Here is a 24925-nt window from a genome sequence, read left to right as displayed (position 1 = left end):
ATGTAAGTTTTTACCGAAATTTAGCGTTAATTTAGTGTAGGATTGTTGCACAAGAGCTGCTTCCTCGAAATCCATCAATTCCGTGCGTTTTGACCCCAGAAATGTCGACTCGTTCATCGATTATTTTCACGAAATTCGCGTGTGCGTTTCAATGATTTAGTCATAAATAAATCCGAATTTGCGCCCTTGTGGCGGTTTTCTGCACGGGAATCTCGTGAAAAGTAAGTGGATCGATTGTTACACCAGAATCAGTTTTCATGGTCAAAAAAAAAGTCTAGAAAATATTTGACATATGTCCTCCATAGGCGTCTCATTCAATCGGGCCACGGGTCGAAACTAACCAATTTTCGTTGCAGATTTTTATCCACAAGACTGAATCGAACTCCACGTGTGGCGTTTCATGGACATTAGACGGGTTTTTCTGAAACCAAGTGATTTTATTGGTCAGACTGGAATTTGAAGATTATAAACGTTACCAACCTAACTTTTTACGAAATGACATCGGTCAAGGAAGCTCAACCAATGTACGATCGTTAAGGGCGAATCGCTGTCAGGCTTGCCATCCGGACAAAAATAGAACCACGGGGCAATCTTGCCCGAAATTCGAGCAGGAACAGTAAGTCGTGTGATTGGTTGTAGCCCCACGTGGCGTGCCAGGATTGGTTGGGACTCATTCTCATTGGTTTCAGTACAAATAGTCCGACCATTCCACGCAAAGGCAGCGAGGCAAGCACGACCAGCAAAAGCAGCACGAAAAGCTTCCATGGTTGGACGAAATCGTTGACTCGCCATTCATCGAAGCCGAGCCATAAACGAACATTATCCAACGCGTCGTCAAAGCCATTCGAAGTGGGGGAGGAGGCTACGCAAGAACTCGCGACTTGCGGACCCTCCTCCCCTGCTCGAAACCAATCTTGCCAATCTGATTTGGGGAAATTCGATAGTATAGAGTTCATCGATCAAACTTCCACATCTGATATTATCACCAATAATCGAGGCTATCACACTGTTGAGGATGAGCGTGGTAAGAAGAAGCCCAAAGTTAAGGCGAAACCAGCCACCGGGAAGAAGAAGAGTAAGAAGGGGAAAAGCTCGTCTCTCAACAGTGAAGATGACGCGAAAAAAGAGATTATAGCGACGGTAAAGACCGTCACCACTGATGTGATCACTACGAATGTTGTCACTACGACCACTAGTTTGAACCGGTACACTTTCACCAAGATTGACGATGATGAGCTCAACTTGGAGAAGAAAGTTAGGACGCACAGTTGCTCTTCTATCCCTTACGATAATATTATTGAGAATTTAGCGCCGTTCCGCAAACGCTTCTGCAATGTACAGCTGTTCAACGAGAGCGAAGATATACGCAAGGTTGACAAGCCCAAAGGTAACTATTAGTCATCTCGTATCGCCAATTGAATCAAAATCACACAAAACGGCACTTTGATTTTGTTTTTTTATAAGAAATTTATTATCTCTCATTCAATTGATAACAATCATTTAGAATTAACGAGACAGTCGTTCAATGAAGTACAAGTGAGTAAGGTGTCAACTCTGACTTTGATGCATCCTGGATTAGTACTGAAACTGACCTATTAAAGATTTACTTTTCAAGATAACCGGATTAAATCTCTATAAATAGTTCCCCCGGAAGATTTTCACCCAATCTGTGATTTTATCAGCTTTCATTAGTCTTAACGACCGTTCTAATCTTGTTTACACGAACTAATGGCTGCTTTCCAGAAATCCCGATCAGAATCAGTAGTGACTTCCGTTCGGACATTGAAAACATAATCGACGGCATCATCGACATGGCCTTCCAGATCATCCAAAAGAACGGGCTCCAAATAGAGAAGAGCACCAAGAAGAAGTTGTCCACGGACCTCACGTACACCAATCGCCTTCGTTGCATCACGAGCGACGTCTTGTCTCCGAAAATGTTATCGCACACTCCTTCCGCTGATAATTTGTTGGACGCCCGCAACTTCGTCGAAGAGTACGAAGAGTACCACGACTCCTGCTCGGAGATCCCAGACTCCACTTTGGTCGCCAACCAAGTCATCACGGAGCTCTCAGATAACGTCGATAAGATCCTAGCTGAGAAATTCAGGAACAAAAAGACAGTCAAGCATGGGGGAGTGACTTGTTTGATTCCCGTGGAGACGGACTCTAACGCTGAAGACGAGCCAGAGACTCAAAATGATAAGAGACTGTTGGAGATCGGGACGAGGTACAACATCCCCAAGAATCTCTTCGTTAGCACGGAGATGATGGAAATCACCGAACAGGCCATCGATGCTCTTCACCGCAACGATGAGAACGCAGAGAACAGCGCTGAGATCGAAAAGCCTCTGGTGGTTGACCTCAGTCGACCCAAAGAAGACGACGACGATGTCTTCAGACCCATCGCGGTGAGTCCCGACGGGCGCTTCTTCAAATACGAGGAGGAAATCGGACGCGGATCCTTCAAAACAGTCTACCGCGGACTGGACACGCAAACTGGGGTCGCCGTCGCGTGGTGCGAACTCCAGGAGAAGAAACTCAATAAAGCGGAGAGGCAGCGATTCCGCGAAGAAGCGGAAATGCTAAAAAAGCTCCAACATCCCAACATTGTGCGTTTCTACAACTACTGGGAGTCCACAGGTACCAAAAAGAAGAACATTGTCTTGGTGACAGAGCTAATGTTGAGTGGTACCCTCAAGACGTATCTTCGTCGCTTCAAAAAGATCAACCCGAAGGTGTTAAAATCGTGGTGTCGCCAGATCTTGAAAGGCTTGGCGTTTCTTCATTCGCGTTCCCCGCCCATCATCCATCGTGATCTTAAGTGTGACAACATCTTCATCACCGGTACCACCGGCTTGGTGAAGATTGGTGACCTAGGGCTCGCCACTCTCAAGAACCGGAGCTTTGCGAAATCAGTGAGTAAGAAGAAGCCATCGAAAACTGCCTTAACTCGTTTTTTTCAGGTAATTGGTACTCCTGAGTTTATGGCTCCTGAGATGTACGAAGAGCACTACGACGAAGGCGTCGATGTCTATGCTTTTGGTATGTGCATGCTGGAGATGGCCACCAGCGAGTACCCGTACTCCGAGTGTACAGGCCCCGCTCAAATCTACAAGAAAGTCATTTCGGTACTATTCAAGCACCCGCTAGCAACATCCTCACTCTTCTTTTCCAGGGAGTCAAACCGGCCAGTTTCGAGAAGGTTCAAAACCCTGAAGTCAAAGACGTCATCGAGAGTTGTATTCGCCCCCGTAAAGAGGACCGTCCGAAAGTCAAAGACTTGCTAACTCACGCGTTCTTCGAGGAGGATTTCGGTCTTAAAGTCGAGGTCGTGTCTCAAGCTGACAATAAAGTCGTTTTCAGACTCCGCGTGATCGACCCCAAGAAACGTACCCATAAACACAAAGAAAACGAAGCAATCCAGTTCGAGTTTGACCTGGAAACCGATCGAATTGATACGATTTCCGAGGAGATGGTAACTGTCATGATTGTCGTGACGTTTTTTGACGTTTTTTTGCAGGCCAAGTCTGGGATTATCTTCGAAGACGACGCGAAAACTGTCGCGCAGCTGCTGAAGGGGCAGATCGCCCAAATCACAAAGGAACGGGAGCAGAGGAATAAAGAAAAAGAAGCTCTGGCACAACAGATACAGTATCAACAGTACTTGCAACAGCAAGTTGAGCAGCAGATCTCGCAACAGACGAATGTCGCTCAACAACAACAAGAGTACGCGCAACAGCAGAGTATAGATCCACAGTATCAGCAGCAGGAACAGGTGCAATATGTGCAACAGAAAAGCGATCCTGGGATTGTTCAATACGCGATTCAACCCGAACAACAGCTCTATCAAGAACAACATCAGAACCCCCCGATTTTACAAAGACAACAATCGATGGAACCGGTGCAGCAACAGCCGATAATCCACAAGCAACAACCTCCGCAACAGTTCGTTCAACAGAATTTCGTCGTCGAGGGTCATCCACAACAGGCCGAATTCTTGCAGGTTCAAAATGAGAGCCAACAGCACAAACTCTCAAGTATTTCACAACCAGAGTTGTTACACGCGATGCCTGCGCAAACAGAGCACAGATTGAGCGTTGATAGTCAATTAGAGGCTCACAATCAAGCGATGGTGCAAGATCAAAATTACCAACAATCGGCTAGTTACCAGCAGAATTACCAACAGCAACAGGCGTTCCAACAACAACAGCAACAAACGCCTCAAGCAGCGTTTCAGCAGTCTCAACCACAGGCGCAACAGAGTTACCAACAACAGCAACAACCCGCGCAGACCTACCAGCAACCACAGCAGCAGCAACCGGCGCAACCTGCTTATCAACCTCAACAGACGCAACCACCGGCGCAAGCCACATTTCAACAGCAACCACCGCAGCAACAGCAGCCAGCGGCGCAACCTGCCTATCAACAACCACTGTCAGCCCAGCCCGCTTATCAACAGCAACCATCATCCCAGCCTGCTTATCAACAGCCACCACCACAGCAGCCACCAACACAGCCTGGGTATCAACAGCAACCACCCCAGCAGCAACAACAACCGTCAGCGCAGTCAGGGTATCAACAGCAACCTTCACAGCAACAACCGCCTGCTCAAACTGGGTATCAACAGCAACCGACAGCGCAATCTGGTTATCAACAGCAGCCGCCGCAGCAACAGCAACCACCTGCGCAGTCTGGGTATCAGCAGCAACCACCCCAGCAACAACAGACACCGTCTGGGCAGCCTGCTTATCAACAAACGCCTCAGCAACAACAACAACCCGCTGCACAGCCTGCTTATCAACAACCGCCTCAGCAACAACAGCAGCCGCCTGCGCAGCCTGCTTATCAACAACCTTCGCAGCAACAACAACAACCGTCGGTACAGCCTGCATTTCAACAACAACCACCGGCGCAAGCTACCTATCAACAACCACAGCAGCAGCAACAACCGCCGGCGCAGCCTTCTTATCAACAATCTCAACAACAGCAACCGGCGCAGTCCGCGTTTCAACAACAACAGCCAGCGCAGACATATCAACAACCATCTCCAGCTCAGAATTATCAACAACCACCGTCGCAGACGTATCCGCAGCAACAGCAACAACAGCCTGGGCAGAGTTTCGCGCAACAACCTCCTGCAGCGAATTATCAACAACAGCAAGCACCACAGCAGACTCAACCGTACCAACAAACACAGGCACCTGCGCAGAATTACCCGCAACAGCAACAACCCGCGCAGAATTTCCAATCGCAACAGCCCGCTCAGAATTATCCACAACCCCAGGCGCAACAAACGTATCAGCAGCAGCAACCGGCCACGCAGACATATCAACAGCAACAATCAACGCCGTTGTTTCAAACTCAGCAAAGTTATTCTGAGCCAACAGTGATACAGAGAGTGTCGACAGTTGCGCCACCGATTCAACAGGATTTCGCGCAGCAACAACAACAACAAAAGGCGAATATGCTGATACAACAGCAACAGAATTTCCAGCAAGGAGCCAACTTCCAACAGCCGGTTTATCAACAGCAGACGAATTACATACAACCGGCGGTCGAGCAAACGTTCAATGAGCAGCCTCAAAAACCAGCGCAGGTGTACCAATCTGAGCACCCGCAGATGTTTCAGCAGCAACAGTCGGTCGATCAACAGGTGTACCAACCGCAGCAACAGTTTCATAATTTCGTGGAACAACAACAACAACAGGTATGGATCTTATTGTAAGTTTAGGGTATTAATAGTTAGTTTAGGTTGTCCCGACGACTCAGCCGCCCCCCGATTCTATCGAAGCGAACTTCAACGCTCATCGTCTTTCTGGCGAGGTGCCGCCCCCAATGAATCTAGTTGAACTCCAACAAAAGCTTGCGCAACAGCACCGCGTTTCAACTGGTTCGCTTCCACCAATGGGAACGTACGAGACTCAGACTACCGATAGCAGGCGGTTATCGACGGTGTCTCAGCCCCCGTTACAGGAGTACATCCTGCAGCAGCAAATTCCTGAAAAGGACTCTCTGGATGATCTTACCGGCAAAGAAGAGGGTAAAGAGGACGTCTCCACGTCGGAACAAGTAAGTGAGGAGACATCCACCGAGGACAAACCCAAGCGGAAGCACCGCTCTTCGGCGTCGCGACAACAATTGGTTGTCCAGAACGTCCATCCGGACGGGACAGTCGAGTGTCAGCTGCTTTGCAAACAGAAAACGATTAGTTTTAAGTTTAACAGGTTCGATACCACACCCACGGACGTCATCGAAGGAATGATAAAACAAGAACTGTTAAAACCAGGGCCGTACCAGCATCTCAATGATCATTTGAAAGACGTGCTGGAGCAGCTAAAGAAGAACCCTGATAAGGTCCCCGATGGCCCTAAACCGTACGTCCAGAAGGTAATTCGTAGGAGCCAGCTTAAAGTCAAATGTTACCTACAAAAATTTTTCTACTCTTTACTTTACCTGGTCTTTCTTTACACGCTGCTCAGGTCAGGCATGCTTCGTTAACACGGCACGCTCATAAAAAAACTCACAGAAGACACAGATCCGTAAGTAAAGTCCTGACTCCTTTCTTTTTCTGTTTGCAAAGTAGTTCGTTTGTCTTGAAGTTTCTTTGTTTTGACGCGTGTTTTTCGGCAGCGGGATGATAGTAGCGGTCAGATGTTGATAAAACCGGGCTATGATACCTACGAGGACACTTTCCAAGGCCTGAAGACGACTCTGTCAGAGAAGCTCACGCAGAACCTCCGGTGTAGAGAAAGCCTCAACAGCAGCGGCACCGTGAGCAGAAAGACGAGCACCGCGAGCGACTACACCCCTGAAAACACCTACGTCTCCAACAACCGCGTCGATCAATCAACGACAGTTTCATTCTCCAGCGACACGTGCGTTTCTACTTTGGCCAACGAAGACGTGAAGAGCGAAACCGACGGTCAGGACGTCCTCAAGGACGAGTTGAACGACAGTCTGAAGCGAAAAGAAGACTTGAAGTTGCTCCCTGGCCAGAAAGTCGATCTCAAAGTCTTTATCTTGCGAAACGATGCGGAAGAAACCGAAGAACCGAAGGAAGAATCCGAGAAAGTCGATGAGAAAATGGAACCAGCGAACTTGAAGGTTCCGCAGCGGAAGATTTCGAGGTTTTTAGTGAGTCCGGTTCTGTCAGGCGAGCTGGATCTTCCGAAAGATAAAGATTACGGAAGTGGAGGCTCGGAGCCTCCGGAAGACGAGCCGCCTCCAAAACTTGAGGTGATGCGGAAGAGCTCCGCACCAGTGGAGTCGCTGAGTAAACCGGTTGATACCGATAAACCGAACGAGCAGAAGGTCAGTGTGTGCTCGTTGAAGGAGGAGTCCACGTGTAATAAAGAGGAGCCCGTCATGTGCGGTCCTGAGATGATCAATACTTTGGAGCAGTTGAAAATCAGTTTGGATAACCTGAAGAATAGCATGCATCCTAAGAAGGAGTCGACGGAAGTCGATCCGAAGAAGGTCGCCGCGGCTGTACCAAACCAACAGTTTGTAGCTCAGCCAACAGCGGCACAACCAGCCGTGCAACCGGTTGTACCACAACAGCAGTTCGCGCAACCACAACAGAATCTCATTCTTCAACAACAGCCGAATTACCAACAACCGGTTTCGCAAGCATCGCCGCCTCAGATGGTCTTGAACATACAGAAACCTGTAGACTTGGCGGCGTACCCGCCACAAACTACAGCAATGACGGGATCGGTGTCTGTGCAGAATCTGTCGATGCAAGCGCAACAGCAGTACCAACACCCCGTTTCTGTCGACGACAACGCGCTGAATTTACACCAGCAAGGAGGGTTCACTGTGAAGAAGTTGCCGCCGGATAGTCTGAAACAAATCACTGAGAAGTAAGAGGCGGCGGTTGGCGGCGGTGTTTTTATCGTTTTTTTTTCGTAGCTCTTCCGGGAGAGGTAGCCAGGTATCTACCCCGCAGATGGACGTGAAGTACGACGCTCAGCTTCAGAATTTGCAGCACCAGTTGTCTTCGATACCACTTGCACGAACCCAGACTACGGTAAGGGCGAGTTAAGGGTGTGTTTTTGTACTGATTTTGTGTGTGCGCAGGCTCCGTCAAGTCCGCAAGCCAATCCGACCGCTCTTGAATTCCCGCTGCTACAGCCGCCGCCTCCGCTTCAAGAATCTCTTGTCACTAACGCCATCAGCAAAGTAACTATCTTCGCTTGACTTGGCTAACTTTATTCGTAGTTTAATCCTTTAACTGTTGTAAACGTATATGTAGGTTTTGCCATTTTTATCAGAAAATGCAAATGTTAAGAATTTGAAAATTTGGGGACAAAAGTAAGCGGATAAGGCAAATCGAATAAACAGATTCACATTTGCGTGGTACTTCCGGTTATGTCTTGCTTATTTAAATAGCACACTCTATATTTTATTGCATTTTTGAATTCTGTATGCAAATTGAAGATCTCTTTCTACATACCGTGCTATACCTAAATTGCATCATTTCTGAAATACAGGGGTGTCCCAGAACTCGCGCCCCAGAGAGCAAAGGAGGGTGCTGACAGCAATACAAATGGTAAATTTCAAAACAAAAATTGATTAAGTTTAATAGTATTCAAGAACTGATAAAAAGTTAACAACCAATCCTAAAAGCTTATTCGAGAAGTGGAGTAAATAGCCATCCCAATTTCCTAGGCAACGAGAGTCTAATGTTTAACTGACCAATGGATGATAGTATGTGTCCATAGTTACCAATTTTCAAATTCTGTTCAGCTTTGGGATTGGCTACAGTTTTTTTGTCTTATCTCGGTTATTTTTTGAGTTAAAAAATTATGGTTTCAAAATTTTGGTTCAGAATTGTTGCCTCCATAAGCCCTTTCTCTCTGGGGCGCGAGTTCTGGGACATCCTGTATATCGATTTAAAAAAAAAAATATTTGTGTTACAAAAAAAATACAAATGTTTCTCTAGCATCAAGGGTGACTATGAAAAGTCAAAGAAATTTGCCGCTCATTACAAATGTGGGTTCACATTATTCAATTGACATTTTCAATTAACCTCAATCATAGAGCAAAGTTAATTTTGACAAAGAAAACTGTTATAGTTATGGTTAGAAACCTAAAAATCAAAGACTTGGACACAAATTCGTAACTGAAACGTTGTTGACGTGAGTGTCTTTTTAAGTGTAGTTAAACATAGTTATATTCACTATGAAAACAAAGCGGCAAAATAGTACATGACAGGAAGACCAGAGCAACCCTTGATGCTAGTAACAATTATAAACACCTTGTATTTCTATAAACATTTTTAAGAATTTTTTATTTCCATTGGACCACCAAATTTCTTTATAAAAGATTCACATAAAATTGAATTGTCACTATTCCAAAGCATGCTTAAAAAAATTGAAAACAAAAGAGTATTTTTAAAAGGAAATAGATGTCCAATACATAAAGTTAACGCAAAATTTTATTGTACATTTATATTGTGCTTATTTTCTAATTAACGTGCCGATTAATAGAAATAGATTTTAGGGAACTTAACTCGAAATAGATATTTACATAACAAGTACGGAAAGTGACCAATTTCGCACAAGTGTAAAAGGAGATGCACGAGGCGCCAGCCGAGTGCAGATATTACACGAGTGCAAGAAAGACACTTTCCGACGAGTTATGTACACTATTTTTCCTACGACCTTTCATCATCAGGAAGAAACCATAAGTTTCGACAATAGTTCATTTCTTATCTATTCTAAATGCCATTTTTCTACAACGTCATAAAAAAGTGACGTATTTCACATATTTAGATGGTTCATGTTTTTGTACATCCATTTCCGAAAGTAAAAGTCACTAGTGTGATATGAATATATCCGCACAGACCTGTCAAAACTGATTTGTCAAAAACGGCCTAACCAACTCATTTTTACCATTATGCATGTTTTAAAGTGAATCGTCTAGATATTTGAGACAAAAATTCAGGAGTTACATTTGTATTTAAATAACTGTCAGTTTTGACAGATCTGTGCGGATATATTCATATCACACTAGTGACTTTTACTTTCGGAAATGTATGAACGAAAACATCAACTTTCGGAGTCATTTAACCGTGTGGAAAATGTCACTTTCATATGGGGTCGCAGGAAAAGATAATTTCTCTTCTGTTGTGTAATTTTTTTACAAAAATCAAGATATCTCTGAAATGGTTCAATTAAAGTTCAGCACATTATACTTACAGTCACTATTATTTGGATATAGAATCTGAAAGTGCAATAATAAATACATGGGGTGTTCCATTTTAAATAAGCAAGTTGACTACTACTTCCGGCATAACCGGAAGTGCCACAAATATGTAATTATTGTCATTCGATTTGTCTTATTCGCTTATTTTTGTTCCCAAAATTTCAAATACTTATCTTTTATAGTTTCCGAAAAAAATGTCAAAACGTATATATACAGTTCACCAAGCGATCTAGTGCGGTTATGGCTTTGACTTTTTAAACCGTTTACAGCGATTTTACCGCAAACTTCATAACATAATCATCCTCAAGTGCATGGGTCTTATCTGCATTGAAATGAACCGCTAGGTTAGACATATTTTGAAGAATTCTATTGTTTTGCGGTAAAGTAGCTGTAAACGATTTAAAAAGTCAAAGCCATAACCGCACTAAAACGTTAGGTTAACTGTAACAGTAGAATCTGGAGAATGTTTAGAACCTTAGCTATCTCTAGGATCTTCCATTTCCCTCTAGAGTTTTTAACACCTTGTAGCTCACTCTAGAATCTCTCAGCATCCTCTAGATTTCTATAAGGTCTCGTAGTTTACTCTAGAGGCTCTTAAAGTCTCGTAGCTTCGTAGCAAATTGTCAACAAATGTGACGTTTCCCTTTGCAGCTCCAGACGGAGTCTGGCTCGAGTGCCCCCGGAAGCGGCGCTGCCTCCTCGGAGCTCCTGTCCCCGGCCGTGGAGGTGGAGCCTTTCGCGCCGCCCCCAGCGGACGTCAAAGTGAAACAACTCGCGGATCTCAACCACCAACTCAAGAAAATCAACTCGCGCTCGGAAGTCATCGCCGAAACGAGCGAGAATACATCGCCGCAAGAACCGGAAGGAACGGCGACGGCGGCGCCGGTCACAACATTAGCTCCTCCAACTAAAGAACGGAAAGTGTCAAGGTTTAAAGTTAGCGTAGTTACAGAACCCGATCGTAGTAAATTGGTATTGGCGCATCCCGAAAAAACGGAGAGAGTGAAAGGAGAAGAAAAGAAAGATTCGGATTACACCTCTGTCATCAACAATACTTTTAACAGTTTGGCGAATATTTTGGGAGCCACTCTACCGTCTGATACCGGTGAGTGGGTGGAGATTTGGGGATTTTAATTTAGTGTCTTTTTTTTGCAGAGTTTGCACCGGAGGTCAACCAAGTCAAAGTAAGTCGGTTTTTTCGTTGTTTGATGTTGACTAATTCAGTGTTGTGCGTTCTTTCTTCTAATTTGTGTTCATTTATTAACGAGAAGTCAGCTTTTATTTTTTTTTAAGTTTTTGAGTAGATAGTGATTTTTTTCATTGTAGCCGCATGCAGTTGGCACCACTGCACCTCATTCTAGTACTCATCACGTTCATATAAAACAGAAATCATTGTCTTATTGCGATTTAAAAAAGGAAATTGAGCACATTCTCCCCATTCGGAAACGTTCGGAGGAAGGGAATCCCCGACGCTTCGGCGGGGGCCGACGACTGTCGAAAACGTTCCGACAGTACCCGAGAATCATAATCGACGCTCCTGACGACTCACTAACCTCGAGCTTGCCTGATATAAACGGGGCTTTAGCCCCCGTCGCCCCTAAGACGGTGACTTTTCCCGAGAAAATTGTCATCAATAATGTGAGTGATAAGAATGTGAGTTGTCCGGATTTGACTGATCAGAACCTGTATGAAGAGACTACGGTGACTTTTCCTACCAACTTGAAGAAACGAAAACGGAAGACTGCTCGTCGCGACAGTGAGGGAAAACGGAGACTGTTAAGGCGGAAGAAGAAGAAGAATGAAACGCCTGGTGATATTCTAAGGAAGAACTGGAAATTCAAACATTCCGCATCGATGCATAACCTAAAATCAAACGTTAACTTAGACGACTTTGACAACTATCATACAATTCACGGCGGTTTTGCCAACCACGAAATGTTCGCGTTCACTAACTTAGACAGTCGTACCAACAGCTCTGACGTTGTTTACAAATGTTGTTGCGGGAGGAGACTGTGCGAGGCAGTGGTGCCAATCCAACAATATTTGGAAACGTATTTCGTCACAAAACGGGTAAGAGACGAAGGACCTACGGTGCAGGGCGCTTTTAAATGGTTGGCGTGCTTGGCTTTTGTGTAGTTACTAACTTCATTGTAGTACTAGGTTAGGGTTTTTTGGTAAAAGTAGATTTCTAATTTGTTTTTGGGTTGGCAGAAAGAGACTTTTGAGGAGATGTTGAATAGACAAAAGGCTGAACTAAATGCTTTAATGGAAGCTCATCGTAAGCAGCAGTTGGAGTTTATGGGTAATTATGAGGTTGATAAGGAAGTTGGGGAAATTTAATTTTTCTTGTTATTATGTTACAGAGTTTCACAGAAGACAAATTGAAGGTAAGGGTGAAGTTAGGCACAAAGCAGTACTAAATGAGTGTTTTTCAGAGAATAAGAAGATGTGAGACCGGTTTTACTAGTTGGTTAAAAGTGAGAAAGAAGGCTGTATATTCTATTTGTTTATTTGTATAATATAATTCAATTTAAATATTAAACATAATGAATTCAAGGGCGTCTTATTTTTAGATTATTATTTAGCTGGTACGACTATAATAAAAAGCAATAAAAGGTGGTATTTATAAAAATTAAGAAAAAAAAAAGAAATTTTTAGTCAGTTTGAATTCTGAAACCTAAACCATGCGAATCAACCTAAGATCTTTCGATATTGTAGATTTAAAAACTGAAACCTAAGCCGAAAATAACGCTAACCTTTCAACCTTGGCCAACTGATAATTTTTATAAACGAAAATCTAGTTTTAGGACAATCAGTTTTAATCCTGAGAGCTGAGTAAACAAGAAAATTTGATGTTATTTAAAACAGAAAACGGCGACTAAATTGATCTGTCAACTTTGAAACCTAAACCTGAAATTCTTTTAAGCCTAGAAAACCAATGGGTTTTTCCAATAACCTTAAACCTAAAAAAAAAACAAGTTCCTAGTTTGACAAAAATCGAAATTTAGTTTGAGTAAGAAAAAATATCAGTTTGAAACCTGAAGCCTAAAAGACCTGATATAATATACAAATAGACAACCTAAGCAATTCTAGCGCAAAGTGAGCTAAACTAAGAAAATTCAATGTTGTTTTAGCAAATGCTGAAGTTTGAAACCAGACGACAATTTTAACACATCAACTTTGAAACCTAAACCTGAAGCCAATTTTAGCCTGAAAAATCAATTATTTTTTGAAATAAGTTTAAATCTTGTAAACGTTAACTTAATCTATTATTTGCCAATAAAATACATGAATTTAATGACTATTGAAGCCCAAAACCTAAAAAACTTGAAATAAAATTTAAATACACATTAAACATATTGAATTCAAGGGCATTTTATTAATAGACATGTGGTAATAAAAAAGTAGTAAAAGGTGGTAATTACATATAAAATTGACTACACGATTCATTTTTATTTCTTGTGGAAATAAATATTTGATTTTATTAACGAAAAAAATTTACTTTTTGCCAGATGGAATCAAAAGATCTCGTTTGAGCTATTTTTAGGACTGTTTACTCGTTAAACGAGCTAAAATTAATTTTGAGTATGCCATCAAGTCGCTCAGTGAGTTAAACTACTGGCGGCAGTTTCAAATTTCAAATCCGTCTCCTATTGTGAGTATTAGAAATCGATGAAAATAAATGTGATCAATCGGTTGAGATGAGTCACTTGAGGGTCTCCCGCACATCAATGTCGCAAAAGTGATGAATTTAAGTTGTCTCGTGCCCGCCGCCCGTGTGCTGCCCACGCCAATGTGTGTATTTGACGTCATCGGATTGCGTCATTGCGCCTGCGCCGTATGCAACCCAATTAACAGCAGTCCAAGTGAAGTGAATCAGAATTATTTGTGATAACGAAAAGCTTGTATTCACATGTGCAAATCCAAATTAACTCAGCCAAGATGTTAATTAAAGAATTGTGAGTATAATCAATGGGAAATCCGTTTGATAAGAGTGCATTTGTGGCTATAACTGATTGAAAAAAATCGATTTGAAACGGTGTGGAGCATCCCGATAGGCGGTTCTTGTGGCAAAAATTCGCGATGATGTCGAAATTGGGGCGTCGGGTTTCAGATTTCACACCAGAAAAGAGGGGAATTCGGGAATCCGCACCGGTTCAAATGGGAGTTCCAACCTATAACCTAAATGTCAGTTATATGTCAAAAGGCCTTGAGTCATAATGACATCTGTCATTGTCGGGCTTAATTGGTGTTTTTGATTTGCAGTAGAGTGACTTTGCCCCTAACAGTTGAAGAGGTGAGTTTACATTTTTGTAATTGCTGTGTTGACTTAATTGCAATGTTGTAGTATCAAGTTGCTCAATTATTCAGCGTCGCCGAGGCTTCCAAAGACAATACTGGTGGGGGCGAAGGCATCGAGGTCCTCAAAAATGAGCCCTTCACCAACTACCCCTTGCTGGGGGGCAAATACACCTCGGGACAGTACACCTACAAAATCTACCATCTGGCGAGTAAAGTCCCCGCTTTCATCCGCCTTCTGGCCCCCAAAGGGAGTCTCGAAATCCACGAGGAGGCCTGGAACGCGTATCCTTACTGCCGCACCGTAATCACGGTATGCTTGCTAACCTCTAACCTGTCCAACCTTTCAGCAATTTCCGCGGATTCTTATCTATCTCGCCATTCCGCTTTTTGCACGAATCTTAATTACCCAACAAATCGAGCAACTTTTCACTATTAGACGTGCAATCGGCGTAATGGCGATCTCAAGGGCGATCTGTCTTAGACAGTGCCACCAACTTGAGGCCGAATTTCAAAATCAAATCTGCCGATATTTCAGAACCCAACGTACATGAAAGACAAATTTCGTCTTGTTATCGAAACTTTGCATGCTTCCGGTGTGGGAGACGAAGAAAATGTGAGTATTAATTTTCTGTCTTTTATTTCTGGGGTGGTCATGGTCCTCGTCACATTAACATTGTCATTTAACGCTTCGTGTTGGTGCTGGGATGTCGTGGCGTCAGAATCCTGGATATATGAAAGAGAATTTCGTTATTTGTATCGAAAGTATGCACATTGGAGACACGGGATCTCAAGAGAACGTAAGTGGATGAATGCCACGATCTAGGTACTTTTCAATCGTTGGGTTGGCAGCACTGACCCGGAAAAGTACACTGGACCGCTATCATTGTGTCTTTTATTTTGTTGTGTTAATCGCCAGGGTCACGTAATTGTGCTTGTACATTGTTTATTTTTTATGATTCAGCCAAAAGCAAACGATAATAAAACAATAAACTAATTGTATCGTTTAGACCGGTCATTAATGTCCGGAGGTTGGTATCACTGCACGAATAATCTCAAGATTGCCAACGTGGAGATATCAGATAATCCTCGTATGATCGTTTTTTAATCCACGTAACGTCATGCCTGCTTCTAAATTTAACCGTCGATAAAAAACCTATAAAATTGTTTCTTGAATAGTTTCATTTGTTTTGCATGTGTAGATAATATTTTACTGTCTTTTTATTGGCGCATTTTTATGAAAATTCACCGCTTACTTGATAGGTCCACGAGCTTCCGGCTGACAAGCTCAAACAACGTGAAGTTGTCCACATAGATATAGCCAACGATCCCATTCCAGCCAGTGACTACAAAGAGAAAGAAGATCCGACGAAATTCAAATCTGAGAAAACCGGAAGAGGCCCGTTGACGGGCCCCAACTGGAAAAACAACGTCCAACCGGTTATGACATGTTATAAACTGGTCACGGTCGAGTTTAAATGGTTTGGACTGCAGAATCGGGTAGAAAGTTTTATACAGAAATCGGAGCGACGGCTGTTTACCAACTTCCATAGGTGACAGGATTGCCAACTGAAAAATAAATTTTACGCCTCGTTGGTTTTAGGCAAGTTTTCTGTTGGATGGATTTGTGGCATGGACTGACTATGGAAGATATACGTGCAATAGAAGACCGGACGCGGGAGGAGCTCGAGGCGTTACGTCAAAAGGGCGAAGTGAGAGGGATGAAAGCAGAGACGGACTAAACAAATTTGCATATAATCTAGTGAAAATTTAATTTAAATTTCGTCACAGGCTACACCGTCAATTTAATTCATAGCGAACTGTTCCGAAAGTCTGCACGGTTTTATTCTTAGGAACTAGGAAAATTTGAGGTTTTTGTTTTATTATAAGCGAATCATGCATTTATCGTTGTGATTTTTTGGTTTAAGGATAGAGAGTTACCATGGGTTTATTTTAGTCGGACAGTTCGTTAGTTATGTTGTGTTCCAAAAGAAAACCGCAGTGAACAATACAATATTTATTCTATTTATTTTGATTATTTCCCTTTGTTTTACCAGTTTTCGCGGACCTCTGTTGCAATATCCTAAAAAACCATTTTGACAGGTTTCAGCATCGTATTTTACATTATATAAATGTTATCGAGTAGTTGTTAAACTTATTGTTAGAATTTGGGATCATGTTGACAATATATCTAGGACTTGTAAAAATTCGTCTTTGTAGTTAGATCGCCCAGCGTCCTCGCAACACATTTTTCTATGACAAATCTGAGGACGTCGCGGTGTGTCAAAATGGTTTTTACTAGAAAACATGTCAATTATTCTTGTTTGTCACAACATGGCGCGACAATTACTTAATTTCAATGTTAGTATTATAGTTAGGTTTTTTATTGCTGCTGATTCTTTTGTAACTTTGAAAATACATATACGTGGCTACAGTTCCCGTAATTCATGTTGGCATTTTTAAATGTGTACGTGTAAACTATTAATTTTAAAAGCATTCTAGTTTCTAGTTCAAGTATGTATGTAATACTGTGTAAAAAGTTGTACACAAAACGTTAATAAAACTAGGAGTAACCATGTTAGTGACTTTTTCACTCCAACGCCACCTATCGTCCGCCGGCAATCAACGTGCCGGTAAACGAAAGAAAAGTGCGGCGCCTTTGCCACTGACCCCAAAAATCAATTTGAAAACGCTCCAAATAATCCGATGAACTCGATAAATCCGGTGCTGATTTATCTCAAGTTATCGAAACGTGATTCAGGTCCGCCGCAAGCCGCGAGTGCGAATAACCTTGAACGTTACGTCACACAAGATAGCAACAATGAAACGTTTCCTTTCACTTAATAAATTTTTAGAAAGTAGTAACTCGTCCGTGCGTACCGCTCCGCTTTTCCATGCTCTCAGCTTCTTAACGTGGAAAAACCGAAGAAAAATGGGATGCTCAACGTCCAAAGTTGAAGTTTCGCGCTGTGAGTGCCATTTGTTTATCCACCTGTCAAAGTGTCACAACATAACCTCGAAGGACCTAACCTCAACTTCCTTCCGTTTCGCCCCACTTTTTCCAAGAAAACCCGCAGATGCGCTTTTATAAATAGAAAACGCGATTTTCCTTTATTGATCCAAGGACTCCAACATGTACAGTGCGCTGACAATTTCCGCTCAGGTTTTCAAGTATTTTCAAATATATCGATGGTTTTCAGCTACCGACGGCGATGACTTCGTGGAAGGAGTGGTCTGCAAGGACTGCGACATCCAGGAGAACCAAATGAAGACTTTTGACTTGGGGGACGCCGGAAGAGTCTTATTGGTGCGACAGAAAGGGAAACTCAGCGCTTTGGGGACGAAATGCACGCATTATGGGGCCCCCTTGACCGGGGGCGCGCTAGGGGACGGGAGGATCCGTTGCCAGTGGCACGGGGCATGTTTCAACATACTCAATGGAGATATCGAGGACTTCCCAGGTAAGTGTCTTATCAGTGATAAGAAATTTGGCTGGGGGGCGGCACCTTTGATCCGATCGCATGACCCGTGCAATTAATTTTTATGGGAATGTCAAACAAAAGTATTTAAAGTGGTCGTTAGTGTGGCCCCCTTGGGCAAGGTCACCGAATTGCAGTGATTATAAATAGTTACGCTGCATTTTACACCATCATTAGTGCATCAAATTTACGATACAAACATAAGAAACACGCGTGTTTTTGTTGCATAAGCGATAAAGTGGTGTTTTTACGACGATAAGTGGTTTATTGATCACACCGCTATCAATCAAATTGTAAACTTAACATGACTATCAATTGCGTGTAATTCTAATGATTGTATTTCACCTGCAATAAAGTGCAATTATCGATACTTTGCCAAGTCTAGGTCACTTTTATTTACTTTATAGTCCTAACTATGTAAATGACGATGACTCATTTGAATACTTGGAATCGATTATAAGGACCGGTTTCTCATTATTCAGATTATTAACATAATTGGTCGTTACGTAACCAAATTGCATTATGTTCTAGTTTTTGCTTTTTTTAAGTTGGTGACACTGATTTTATACAATCTAGACTTAGTATCACAAATTTTTGGATGACTTGCAACCTAAAACTGAAATTTCGGTTTGACGTCTAACGCCTAAAACATGCGACTGTCAACGCTAGCACTCTCGATGTTGTGAAGTTTGAAACCTGAGACCTATTTTTTTTAGCTGACTTGGTTTTTGTACCCTAAAAACAGGTTTTGATCGGGTATAATCATCAGTTTGAAATGCGAAGCCTAAAAAATTCTAGAACTGGGTCATCTAATAAAATTTGAAGCCTAAACCTCAGGTCCTTTTCTGCGTATTAAATTATAACCTAATGCAAAACCTAAAATTTTAAAGAGTCAAACCAAAAATTTTAAACTTAGAAAATCAACATTTTTTGACATTCTAGCTATAAACCTAAATTGAAAATCAAGAATTTTGAAGCCTAAAAAATGTTATTCTGCTGGCTGAAAATCTAAGGAATTAATCAATTTTTTCAAGCCGAAACTAATCAAAACAAGCTTTTGGTTAAATTTAAACAGAATTTAAAAGCCTGAAACCTAAAACATACGATTCACGCAAGCAATCTCGATGATGTGAAATTTAAAACATGAAACCTAACACTTAAAAGAATATACAAACCGACATCCTAAGGAATTCTAAAGCTGAAATTTGATGTTTTTTAAAACAAAAAAATAATAATATTGATAATATTGAAGTATCAATAGTTGAAGCCTACACCTGAGATCCTTTTCAGCCTAGGAAATTAATTGATTTTCCAAAAAATTGGAACCTGAAACCTATCGAATGATAAATTTGACAATCAGAAATTGGAATTTAGTAACGCCATGCAAAGTATCAAGTTGGGAGCCTGAAACTTAAAATTTAGAAGAGTACATAATTAAAATTTAAAATCGAACTTTGTAGTCTGAAACCTAAAACCTGCGACTCGACTCAGCGCAAGTATTCTCGCTGTTGTGATTTCTAAAATCTGAAAAATAATAATTGGAAGATGAAAATAAAGCGGAGTGTACGTTAAACCTTAAAATCTGTAGCTAACTGGTAATTTTTGTAGCCTAAAAGTAAAGCTTTAGTAGAGTATAATCATTAGTTTGAAACCTGAAGCCTAAAACCTAAGAAATTGTACAGAGTGACATCCTAAGCAATTGTAGAATTATAAAAAAATGATGTTATTCATATCAAAAAATAAAGTTTAAAATCCGACGACAATTTTGGCGTATTAGCTTCGAAGCCTAAACCTGAGCTCCATTTTTTCCAAGGAAATAAATTGGTTTTTGTAATCATTTAAAACCTGAAACCTAACTGATTCCATTCTTTGACAATCAAAAATTTGAAGTTAATAATCAGTTCGAAGCTCAAACCTAAAATTTGAAAGAGTTAAATGGAAATTTAAACCTAGTAAATCAACAAATTTTTGGCCAATCTGATCTGAAACTAGATTATCAATTATTAAGAGTTGTGAAGTTTGAAACCTACGTTACTCTATTGTTTGAAAACCTAAACTAGGGATTGATCAAAACTTGCGCAGGTTGAATCCAACCAAAACAAATTTTTGAAATTTCAATGGAAATTTGAAGCCTGAAACCTAAAACATGCGTCCCTAACCCTCGATTAAACCTGTAAGGTTTTAGTAGAATATACAAGGTAAACATCGGTTTGAAACCTTAAGCTTAAGATCTAAAAAGTCTACAAATCGACAAGCAATTTTAGGGTTGATTGATCTAAAGAAACAAAATTTTATGTTCTTTAAAGCAAAAGCGGAAAGTTTTAATCCTAGAAAAACTGAGAGTATTGAAGCCTAAAACCTAAATAATTCTGTTGTTTGAAAACCTTTTTAAGAATTGACCGAAATTTTTGCAGGTTAAAACCATCGAAACTTTTGGCCGAATTTAAATCTAAGTTTAAAGTATGAAACCTAAACCTGAATGATTCAACAGTTTAAAACTTTATGTAGTCTGGATAGTTGAAACTTGAAAATGAAGGAAATTTGTAATTAAAAAGATCTGGTCCTTTGAGCCGGATAATGTTGCCACTTCGCAAACCTAACTTTTTTCTCTCTTTTCCAGGTCTGGACTCGCTCCCCTGCTACCAAGTTACCGTCGAAGACGACAACGTCAAAGTCCGCGCCCGCCGCTCCGAACTTGCCTCCAACAAACGCATCAAACCCATGACAAAACACGAAAGTCGCGAAGCCCAAAACCTCGTTGTCATCGGTGGGGGTCCCTCGGGGGCTGTCTGTGTAGAAACCCTCCGCCAAGAAGGCTTCACCGGTAAAATCACCCTCGTCTGCAAGGAGAATTACCTCCCGTACGACCGAGTCCTCGTCAGCAAAGCCATGGACTTTGATATTAAAAAAGCCCAATTCCGAGATGAGAAATTCTACCAAAGCAACGGAATCGAAGTCTTAAAAGGCGTGGAAGCCACCTCCGTCAACACCGATGAGAAAAAAGTGGGCCTAAGCAACGGAGAGACGATCAACTTCGATCGGTTATACGTGGCGACGGGGCTGAGAGCCAACAAGGTTAATATTCCAGGGGCGGATTTAAAGAATGTTGTCTCGATGCGGTCGTATGACGACGCGCACCCTGTGAATGACCTCATCCGGCCAGACCTCCGGGTCGTGGTGCTCGGCTCGAGTTTCGTTGCGCTAGAATCCGCGGCGTACCTCACAGAGAAAGACGTAAAAAACGTCACAATTGTTGGCCGAGGCACAGTCCCATTCAAACCGTTCCTAGGGGAGGTCATCGGGGGGGCTTTCAAGAAGCTCTTCGAGGAGAAAGGCATCACTTTCCTCACCAACTCGGGACTAAAACGCTGCATCGACGATGGTACCGGAAAAGTCGGCAAAGTCGAGCTGGTGGACGGCACCATCTTGGACGCCGACCTCGTCGTCATGGGCGTCGGGAGCAGTTGTCTCACCGACTTCCTCAAAGGCTCGGGTATTGACATGCGTCCAGACGGTACCATCGAAGTCAACGAGTACTTACAAACCAACAACCCGAGCGTGTACGTTGGGGGCGACATCGCCTACGCCCCCGTGTGGTCGCACCACAATAAAAAATCAGCGATTGGGCATTACCCCCTCGCTCATTACCATGGGAAAATCGCGGCGTTGAATATGATCGGAAAAACGCGGAAACTCGAAGCGGTGCCTTACTTCTGGACCAAATTGTTTGGAAAGGGGCTCAGATACGCCGGACATGGAAGCTACGACGATATTGTCTACATCGGAGACGTGGAAAAGTTGAAATTTGTCGCGTATTTCCTCGACGGAGACGAGGTCGTGGCTGCCGCGTCCGTCGCGTGGGACCCCATCGTCTCCCAGTTCGCCGAGATTCTCTCCCAAGGGAAGAAACTTCACCGGAAAGACGTCGAAAACGACGACAAGTTTCAATGGACCAAAATGTTACACTCTTAACTTTGTCTGTGATCAATGATAGCCCCCACAGTATTGTATATTTTTTACTGTTGCATTTTACTTATTTTATAGATTTGTTGCACAATAAACGTGTCATAGTACTTCTAGTCCCAGGCCTCTTTGTACCTCAGGTGCCCCAAAACCGATTCCACAGTGATATTTTCTTTGAAATCCTTCTTCTTCTGGAGAATATTCAAGAGATTCGCCTCGTTCTTCCCCAGCGCTCGAGCGTGTCCTGATGATTGTTCCTAAAAGAAAGACACTCATGGGGGTTCCGAGAGGCTGTAACTCACCGTAGTCAAATATGGGTGTCTCAACAAAAACATGTTCTTTTCTTCGATTTCAAACTCATTGCGGAGTTTCACCACGTCGCGGATCGTCACCGGTTTACTGAGGCGGTTCTTACCGCTCCAGATGTGGCCGTTGGGCATGTGCTTTCGGCGGCACAGAGCTTGGAAGAGTCGCATGACGGGAGGATAACCTCACTTTTTGACACAAGGAAGTGAGGTTATGTTAAGATGAAAACGGCGGAAATTCGCAGTTTTGGGGAAATTTTCCGTTGTATGAAAAATTAGGCGACTAATTAAGGAAAACAACCTTTCTGCGATGTTTATGGTGCTAAGAACAAAAGTCTAAACCACAGAATAAACCCTAGAGTAGATACTCCATGAACTACGTATCCTTAGACAAGAAACTTCACACATAATAGCGCCAAGGTGGTTGCAGGGGAAACTATCTTGCAGCACGAAAAATTTAAAGGTTTTAAATTTTTTGTTACGATTATTTAATTTACTTATTATTTCTTGACAGACTTTTGAAAATTGACAACTTTAGTGTCCACAAATTTTATAAAATTTAAATGTCGAAAATTTGAGTGTAGTCTGTCAATTTATTGACGTGCGAATTTAATAAATATTATCAAAAGTGACAGTAATAATGAAATACATAAAGAATTCTTTACATTTTATGACAATCAAATGATTTTGATATTCAAAATGATTTGGTCGCGACTGTACAATCGCGTTATTATAACGTTTGTCGGAAATAAATATGTAATAAACTATAAATGTCAACATGACTAAAATATTTTGCTCTTGACTGTAATCACTTAAATAGTAGACAATTTTGAAAAAAAAAGAATATTAATGTAATAATTGACAATATCTGAACATGGCCGAATATATATTCATAATTCATGTACATATTTGGGTACCTATAATTTCACATATTTTAAAATTTTCATCGTGTAATTTGTTCCATTCCTGTTGCAAATGTTGTAATGTTTGTGTTATGTGATTTGGGTTTTGGGGTACAAATGACGATCGTGTGAGTTCTGTTAATGTAAATAAATTTGTTTGTTACCATTTTTAAACAACAATCGTATCTGAGGAAAATTTTTCTTCATTTGGAACATGTTTAAGGACCACTAATTAATTATATACGTAGGAGAAGAACACCGAATATTGAATACTTTAAAAAAAATATTTTCAATATTTTTGCTTTTAAATTGAATCATTTAAATTTTTATTTTTATTGAGTTTGAAATGTTTACTTTATGATCGATACGCTTAAATTACAAAATAATACACGATTTTTATTTTATCGACAAATATGTATTTTGTCATAAAACTGATCCTCAAAAAAAAAGGATTCCTAATATTGGATATCCAATAATGAGTATTAAAGCTCCGAATATGGGTTATGCAATAATAGGACCCAAAAATAAAAATAAAAATATTATTTTCATTTATTTATTTCTAAGGTTTAATTGTATTTTAATGAACAAGTAATTGAGTATGAGTCGTAATACATATTTAATAAAAATCTAGTCAACGACGTCCTTCAATATAAGGTGTTTATAAATGACTTTGTTGCTTTGTTTTTATAGTGAATATAGTGAATATAATTACATATCTTGAAAATTATTTATGTTACTTACGTCAACGACGTTTTAGTTACGATTTTTGATTTTTAGGTTGCAAACCACAATTAGAACAGTTTTCTTCTCAAAACTTTGCTCTATGATTAAGGTTAACTACAAATGTCAGTTGATAAGTCTAAACCCCCATTTTTAATGAACGGTAAATTTCTTTGACATTTCAAAGCCACCCTTGATGCTAGAAACATGTATAAACATTTTGTATAACATTCAATTACACAGTTACTTAATATTGGAAATTTAATATTAAGGGCACCAATGTATCTAATGTTAGGTATTTAGCATACTTTGTTTTGGAGAGAAAAATTCGGTATTCATTATGTCAGATTATTAATTTTTATTGATTTTTACTATAAAACAAACATTAAATATGAATTACTTACCCATTAACTCAAATTTTATAATAAATAATCGTATTTAACCCGCGCAAACTAAATTTTCAAATTAGCACAAAAGACTTTCGTGTTGTTGTTTTCGCCATATTGAAAAAATGACACGTGCGAGGAATCTATGACCTGAAATCTTGTCAAATCGCAGCCAATGACGTCGCGGTAACTAATGGCTCGCTTTTCCAAACTGAGTTAATATTAGGCAACCATCCAATATTCAGTGCTCTTCCCCTAACTTTGATGCACAGCAATTTTCATGTCAAAATTGACAAATGTCAAATTTTAGGGGGACTATGATGCCAACCATGTTATCTTAAAATTTCCAAGATTATTTCATCAAGATTTCAATTTAAATACTTACAAAAATAACTGTCAAAGTGGACACTCGCAATCTAAACCGACTAAAGTCCGTTTTTTTTTTTAAAAACCACCAACACCGCAATCTTCCCCTGCATTACAACCGGCAACGTTGCCTAGGGAGATTTTTGGTGAGAAAATAGTTGTCAAATTTTTGACATTTCTGAAAATTACGCAGTGTTTCCGGTAAAGACGTTTCTTTTACAGCCTGTTGGATTGCAAATCAGAGGATTTAATAGTGAAAAGACTCGGCACAGCCTGAAAGGCCGTTTTGTGTA

At 41.2% G+C, this 24925-nt stretch overlaps 4 protein-coding genes across 6 annotated transcripts; 3 read left to right on the top strand and 1 right to left on the bottom strand.

The window, feature by feature from the left end:
* Nucleotides 1-425: 425 nt before the first annotated feature.
* Wnk (Wnk kinase) lies at nt 426-12768 on the top strand (the record flags this gene model as incomplete). The annotated part of the gene is made up of 17 exons (XM_088032673.1): nt 426-616; nt 690-1387; nt 1744-2918; nt 2967-3131; nt 3179-3478; nt 3524-5710; nt 5755-6390; nt 6483-6542; nt 6634-7865; nt 7915-8032; nt 8083-8184; nt 10864-11317; nt 11368-11396; nt 11539-12282; nt 12424-12514; nt 12576-12599; nt 12648-12768. Coding segments are annotated over 17 exons (8223 nt in total), but the record flags the coding sequence as incomplete, so codon positions are not given.
* A 1259-nt stretch (nt 12769-14027) lies between these two features.
* Nucleotides 14028-17092, top strand: vib (phosphatidylinositol transfer protein vib). Of its 2 annotated transcripts, none has more exons than XM_088032687.1 (6): nt 14028-14171; nt 14479-14509; nt 14561-14824; nt 15234-15311; nt 15775-16064; nt 16115-17092. In XM_088032687.1, exons 1-6 carry the CDS (start codon nt 14155-14157, stop codon nt 16251-16253), a joined length of 819 nt encoding a protein of 272 aa, XP_087888813.1. In that variant the 5' UTR covers nt 14028-14154; the 3' UTR covers nt 16254-17092. The 2 variants fall into 2 exon arrangements, with proteins under 2 accessions (XP_087888813.1, XP_087888812.1); XM_088032686.1 differs by lacking the exon at nt 15234-15311 and adding an exon at nt 15050-15127.
* Nucleotides 17093-17260: 168 nt separating this feature from the next.
* LOC148176918 (apoptosis-inducing factor 3) lies at nt 17261-22069 on the top strand. 2 transcript variants are annotated; one of them, XM_088032678.1, is made up of 3 exons: nt 17261-17480; nt 17712-17972; nt 20611-22069. In XM_088032678.1, the coding sequence occupies exons 1-3, from the start codon at nt 17333-17335 to the stop codon at nt 21960-21962; spliced, it is 1761 nt and encodes a 586-aa protein (XP_087888804.1). In that variant the 5' UTR covers nt 17261-17332; the 3' UTR covers nt 21963-22069. The 2 variants fall into 2 exon arrangements, with proteins under 2 accessions (XP_087888804.1, XP_087888806.1); XM_088032680.1 differs by lacking the exon at nt 17261-17480 and adding an exon at nt 17500-17651.
* Nucleotides 21993-22676, bottom strand: LOC148176917 (large ribosomal subunit protein mL63). The gene is made up of 2 exons (XM_088032697.1): nt 22256-22676; nt 21993-22210 (listed from the first exon to the last, which is right to left on the bottom strand). The coding sequence occupies exons 1-2, from the start codon at nt 22427-22429 to the stop codon at nt 22067-22069; spliced, it is 318 nt and encodes a 105-aa protein (XP_087888823.1). The 5' UTR covers nt 22430-22676; the 3' UTR covers nt 21993-22066.
* Nucleotides 22677-24925: the final 2249 nt, after the last annotated feature.

Source organism: Gnatocerus cornutus, chromosome 3, assembly GCF_029298725.1.
Source record: "Gnatocerus cornutus isolate USDA-ARS CGAHR chromosome 3, icGnaCorn1.1, whole genome shotgun sequence".
Taxonomy (NCBI): Eukaryota; Metazoa; Arthropoda; class Insecta; order Coleoptera; family Tenebrionidae; genus Gnatocerus; species Gnatocerus cornutus.
This window is presented reverse-complemented; position numbering and strand designations above follow the sequence as displayed.

Coding starts and splice junctions, on each gene's coding strand:
- LOC148176918 (XM_088032678.1), top strand. CDS start 17,333: ATGAAACGTTTCCTTTCACTTAATAAATTTTTAGAAAGTAGTAACTCG. Junction 17,481..17,711: donor CAAAGTTGAAGTTTCGCGCT/GTGAGTGCCATT, acceptor GATGGTTTTCAG/CTACCGACGGCGATGACTTC. Junction 17,973..20,610: donor AGATATCGAGGACTTCCCAG/GTAAGTGTCTTA, acceptor TCTCTTTTCCAG/GTCTGGACTCGCTCCCCTGC.
- LOC148176917 (XM_088032697.1), bottom strand. CDS start 22,429: ATGCGACTCTTCCAAGCTCTGTGCCGCCGAAAGCACATGCCCAACGGC. Junction 22,211..22,255: donor GACACCCATATTTGACTACG/GTGAGTTACAGC, acceptor TCTTTCTTTTAG/GAACAATCATCAGGACACGC.
- vib (XM_088032687.1), top strand. Junction 14,825..15,233: donor ACTGCCGCACCGTAATCACG/GTATGCTTGCTA, acceptor TCGTGGCGTCAG/AATCCTGGATATATGAAAGA. Junction 16,065..16,114: donor CTGTTTACCAACTTCCATAG/GTGACAGGATTG, acceptor CGTTGGTTTTAG/GCAAGTTTTCTGTTGGATGG.